Source organism: Drosophila subobscura, chromosome A, assembly GCF_008121235.1.
Source record: "Drosophila subobscura isolate 14011-0131.10 chromosome A, UCBerk_Dsub_1.0, whole genome shotgun sequence".
Taxonomy (NCBI): domain Eukaryota; kingdom Metazoa; phylum Arthropoda; class Insecta; order Diptera; family Drosophilidae; genus Drosophila; species Drosophila subobscura.
The window spans coordinates 8,292,196-8,298,195 of NC_048530.1; the positions used below are offsets into that span (position 1 = coordinate 8,292,196).

Below are 6,000 nucleotides of genomic sequence, written 5' to 3' on the forward strand. Positions count from 1 at the left end.
TATGGATGATATGTCTCCCAGAATTTATACCAATGTATACATGACTCTATAGAGGACTTCCATCTGGAAAAACTACCAATCAGATTTCATTGAAACAAATCAACACTAAGCCAGATGGACTTAAAGAAGTAGTTCAAGTGGGAGAGATTATGGCACCTCATGAGACTACTCTCTTCATTGAAGTTCATAACTTTTGGGATCTTGAATTGCTTCTAAGAATCTCTATTCTCCTTATGGAAACTCTGTTATCATAGGTTGGAAACTTCACATTTGTACTTGGGACTCCATCTTAGAGAGGTTTCTTTTTGGGGTTTCCTTGGATCCACAAATCCATACATACATACATCAGTTATGCTGCTCTCTCCCTCTCTGTCTTGTCTCTCCTTCTCTTCTTCCGCTGATTCAGACAAGTGTGAGAGAATGCAAGAATGCTGATAAATGTCTCTCTCTGTCTCCCCTGTCTCACTGTCTTCAAGGCCAACACAAAAGCTTTGATGCGGATATGCGGATGCGGGTGTGTGAGTGTGAGTGAGCGAGAAACCAAAAACACGATGCGAAATAATTGAATTTAATTAACATGGGAAGCAGAGACACAAAGAGACACAGCGAAGCAAAAGAATAGAGCAGCAGAAATCGCCTCAGCAGTAGCATCGACAGAAGCAGTGATTTCCACAAGAAGAGTGTGGAAGGGAGAGCGGGATAAACCTGCACCACTCCACTTTTAAAGATAACTGTTAGTTTGTGTTAAGACACAATGTTTTTTTTTTGGTTCTTTAAAAAGTTGAAAGTTAATAAAAATAAATGTATTATGAGATATGTCAATCCATAGAAAACACAACACGTTTAGCATTCCCTGAATACTGATCGTAAAAAGAGCAAAAAGATTTCAACAAAGATTGAGAATGAGAGTGGTTTGTGTTGCTGAATTAATTTACAGTATCCATAACATAGAAATCCAAAAAAATGTATATGAATGGATGATAAGAATAGCCTGGAAGGTCTTGTTTTTCAGTCTTTAATTAATAATTATTAATTGTAGTGTAGGATTCATGTTGGAGTACAATTTGGCAACTACATACATAAGTCAAATGATTCGCTGCTGAAAGGTTTCATGTTTTACCTTTCTAAACATTTAATAACTAAACACAGTAAAATGAGAAATTTTTGTTAATTTCTTGCCATATTTTTTAGTGGGTGTTCTCCCCCACCTCTAGTACAAATTATGTCTGTAGATTTGTTGAAGAATTCTCTCTTCTGAAATCGTACTGTATGTCTTACCTGAATGATAAATGCTGCCAGAAATGCTAAACTCCATAGCCATAAATGTTGTTCAACGGCTTTTCTTGTTGTTGTTGCTGTTGCTGCTGCTGTTGTTGCACGTTGATGTTTCTGCTGCTGCTGTTGTTTTTGGGTTGTGTTTTGCCTTTTGAGTCGAATTCTAGTTGTTGCTTTGCTTAGCTGGTACAACATTTTGCGGCCGTTGTTGTGGCTTTTTGTTGCTGCTGCTGCTGCTGCTGCCTGTCGCCTCTCTTCTGTGTGTGTGGCTCTCTCTCTCTCTTTCTCACTCGGTAGCTGGTAGCTGTTTGTTGCTGTGGCTTTTGTTTTGTCTCTGAATTGTCTCGTTTCTTAGTTTTTTCCCATTTTTGGCAGTTTCAGCAAGAGTTTAGTTTTTACTTTTATTAAATGCATTATTTAAGGAATTTAAGTCGTTTTAAGTTGATTTTAACTTTTAAATTGGTCGAAGCTCGATGGCTTTTTCGGGGGGATCTGTCTGCAAAAGAGAGGCTTGCAATGAGGTAATGGTAAGGGGAGAACGCGAGAGCAAAAGAGAGCGAGCAAAAAACAGACTTCAAGCTGAGCTTTGGTTACGGTTGCGCCGCCGCAGACGTATCTCTCTATCTCTCTCTCTGTCTGCTAAGCTTACGATCAGATGTCTCTGTCACTCTCTCTTTGGTTTTTTAGAATCCCCTCCACCCTCGTTTTGCGCACAGAAATAGTTGCTAATGGAAGTGCACGCACCATCCCATTCTTCCAACTCTGCACCACCCTTCTCCGAGCAACAACTTAAATCTCCGGCTGACGTCAGCGAAAGCTTTGCCTTTATGAAATATTTAAATGCAAAAAAAAGGAAACACACACAAGTATACAACATATAAAATAAACAAATATTTTATACACTAAAAGCAAAAACCAGTTTTGCAAGGGTATACACTTTGCAGAGCCAAAGAGGGTCATATGATTTTAAGCAAAAGCTTGGATCTGGGACGAAATCTGAAGATCCGAACAATCGAAAGACTTGTATTTCTGGAGCTAAAAAAACTGTTCTTACATATGTATGTTAGTTAATTTAGTTTTGCTTTCTAGACCCTCACATTTAAATCTCCAATTGGTTGTTTTGGTTGACAAGCATTAAATATTCCCCTGTTTTATTTGACCTAGATCGTGTGATCTGTGCAGAGTATCTTCGTCTTCGGTTTACCTCAAATTGAGGTCTTTTCCTTTGCTTCGTTTTGTGAAGCGTGGCCTAGGGTCGTGTTTAGCTTTTTTTTTAGTGGTTGTTGTCGCCATGCTAAAAAAAACAAACAACAACAAAAAGACCTTCAACTTAAGTTTTCTGTTGAGAGCCAACACAGACAGAGAGAGAGAGAGAGCAGCTTGAGATGGCATTGCCAGAGGTGGAAGATTGCATTGATTACGGCACTGATTGATCTTTGGGATCTCTACTGGAGAGCCACAAAGCGAAAGAGAGAGAGAGCTGCCGAAAGCCAACGAAAAAACAACAATACAAATCTACCTAAAAAAGCTCATTAAAACAAAACAAAAATTGAAACAAGCTCTAACTGTGTGCTCTCTCTTTCTCTCTATGCACCCAGGGTACATATTATGTGTTTTACAAGAGATACTAACGTTCCAATGGGACCCTAACTATGCCTTTTCTTAAAAGCTGCTCCATAAGGCAACGAATTCTGCAAAGGGGTTCTCCCAAACCGCTGGCTCTTTCTTCTTCTCTCTTCGGTTGCTGGCATGACAACCTGAATGTGGGACAGGCAGAACCGGAGGAGACAGACAAGTTTCTGCATGTTTCCATGTACCATTATTATGGATTATTTATCATTCATAAAAAGTTCATGGATTGTGCTTTCGGCATTTCTTCAATTACCAAAAACCAACAACAACCAAGAGACACAGGAAGTGGAGAAATTTTCATTCAAATTTAAGCACACAGACACATACACACGCACGCACACACAACTAATGAGAAACACAGGGGCTGGCAGAGAGAATGAGAGGCGTAGAGAGAGAAAATTGCTAAAAACGCGCTGCTTGTGGGTGAGAAGGTGTGCAAGAGGATGAGGATGGATGCTGGGCAAATGGCAGTGAGAGTGGATGAGGTGAGGTCGGTCAAAGAGGGGGCGGGCAGGGCGAGGTTGGGCTCGAGAGAAAGCAACGGCATGCCAAAAAAACGACTGCCGACGCCGTTTGCCGCCGGGTTGCGTAGGTGTCGCTGCTTCTGTTATTGTTGCTGCTGCTGCTGCTATGCTATTGCCCGCGGCTGCGACGCACTGTGGAACGCACACACACACACCAGTCTGAACAAAAAAAAAAAAAAGAAAACAACTCTCAATTTCTGCTTTTACTTTAAGCTTAATTTAGCGTTTCGTTTTGTTTCTTATATTTTCCAATGCACAACTACTAGCAGCAACAACAATATGATTCATGTATTAACGGACCAATAGACCAGGTTGTCTTAACCCTCTCGCGACACTTCAATATCATTAGTTGACCATAATCGTTTGTACATTTTTGCGTTCAAACATTTCTGTTGTAAACCGTTGCCCCGCTGAAGAAGAAAACAACAACAAAAAAGACGTACCACACGAACACACAACGCAACGCGCGCGCCTTAAGCATACACCATCGCATAAACACGAAAAAACACAGACACCCGACCGACAGCCGACAGAATGAACACGAATACAACTACAACACACGTTCGTTCGTTTCAAAGTCAAATCAGTGTGACCGCGGAACTATCGACAAAATATATATGTTCAGACCCTCAAAAATATACCAAAGTGTGCCGTTTCATTTTACAAATATACCGTAAATATACCGTAGTCTTAAATCATATTCCTCGATTTTGATGTTCTACTTAACATTGCCGGCTAGTTAGTGGTATTCGCGCTAAAACAATAATTTTATCCAATTTATAAATAAATTATCCACAAGATTGTTTAGTTTTCAAAGTATCCTGAAAAGTATTAACACTGGAACAATAATCCGATCAAAGAACAAGTAATCCTTTTCATTGGATTGTATACTTTATGACCTTATGACATTACTACTACACATATTCTCCATCCCAATAACATATTTAGCAGAATATCGAAATATTTAACAGAATATTTGAAGGATTCAATGTTTATTGCCTTGAAATCTGAACTGGGGCTCTGACAGACTCTTACCACCATAGCGATCTTGGCTAAAACTAGTGGACCTCTTTCCACCATCGCTTTTGGGACAGATAGATTTTGCAGTTCGCTCCAGGCCAGGGCTCGGCACGGCCTTATCTATTATCTATTGTGCACAGGACAAGGTTAGTTGTCCCTTCGCAAAGGAAGAGGGCTTTCATGTTGCGAAATTTGTACCAAAAACTAAGGTGTCGACAACAGGTAAAAACGTCACAACAATTCCAGTGGCGCCAGGTAAATTACACTGCACAACACGGTCAGGGAAATTCTCTCCTGTGTCTAAACGGTCAGGGAAATTCTCACCCTATCGATATATTTAACGCTCTTCCGACTAATTTCTGCGTTTCAAATATGAGCACAGATATTCGCGCCTTTATTTGAAATAATTTGTTTGCTTTCTTCTTAGTCCTTAATCATAGTTTACTTTACATTTCCTTTGGATTTAAGAAAAGCAATTCTTTTTCAAGTTCACAATATTCACAGCCATATGAAATCTTCGATTTTGTCTAATATACAACATACATAGGTATAATAAATATGTATGTATATTGGATACTTTTCTGTTCGTAAATCTATTTTTAATGTTTCTTTTTATTCATAATCATATATTGTGTTGGTGTTCCAGCTCGCCAGCACCTTTAGCGCTTTTTATATAATTTTATACAATAAATGAATCAATTTCCTACAAGATATACTAGTTTTAGTACTCAATTTGATTGAATTATTCATAACATATTTTAAATTATATTTTTTCAAGATAACTACATGGTCTCTGCAAATTTTCCACATATTAACTACATGTTTATGCAATCAGCGACAGAGACACCTGACAAGGAATTATGTTCGGTTGTTGACACGTTTCGCCGTCGTTTTTCATCCAATGTTTTAAGGAATTTCTGAGTATTTCTACACGTTTGCTACATTGATAAACAATTTACGGCATAACTGTAGAATATCAAGCAAACACGCAAACCACTACGTAACTTTAAGCAAGAAACTAAATCAAGCCAAACAGCGCTTAAAGCTGCAGATAAAGCTAAAGATGCGTGTCATCGCTAAGAAGCATGATCATGTAACACCCCCACAGATGTCGCTAGCGCAGGATGCCTGGTTGGTGTCTCGGCTAGGGAAATGAAGGCTTTCATTTTGAAAGATATTTATTGCCTGATATTTATGAAAATATTTGTACCTAAATATGTAAATCATATTTGTAAAACAAACTATACAGAAACCGAGTTCATGGAAATTACGACCGTTTGACCAAGTGTGTGCCAACTTAATGAACCTTATGAGAATTTCTCTGACGAGGTACACCAGGGCCAACAAATTTAAGGTCAACTAATTGCATCTGACATTATTCTTTAAATTTATTAAGAGGTAACTTGTTTAGCCTATTGACAAATCATTTGATTAACTTTGATGTGAAAACCTCTTTAAATAAGCTGGCATTTTGGTATTTGCTATTTTTAGACATGTTTTCTTTTACAATTATCTCGGAAAAAAAGATTATTCTTGAGGAAAGATACTC

The 6,000-nt window shown here is 38.5% G+C and overlaps 1 protein-coding gene across 4 annotated transcripts in view; it reads right to left on the bottom strand.

Annotated features, from left to right (window-relative positions):
- Positions 1 to 4,007, bottom strand: part of LOC117892901 (tyrosine-protein phosphatase 10D) — a 47,693-nt gene extending 43,686 nt beyond the window's left edge. For 3 of the 4 annotated variants that reach the window (XM_034799223.1, XM_034799205.1, XM_034799214.1), the window contains exons 1-2: positions 3,875 to 4,007; positions 1,279 to 1,771 (exon numbers count right to left, since the gene is read on the bottom strand). In XM_034799223.1, the coding sequence (XP_034655114.1) occupies positions 1,279 to 1,470 (192 nt within the window). In that variant the 5' untranslated portion in view covers positions 1,471 to 1,771; positions 3,875 to 4,007. The remainder of the gene's footprint in view (positions 1 to 1,278; positions 1,772 to 3,874) is intronic. The other variant, XM_034799231.1, reaches the window with a different exon arrangement.
- Positions 4,008 to 6,000: the final 1,993 nt, after the last annotated feature.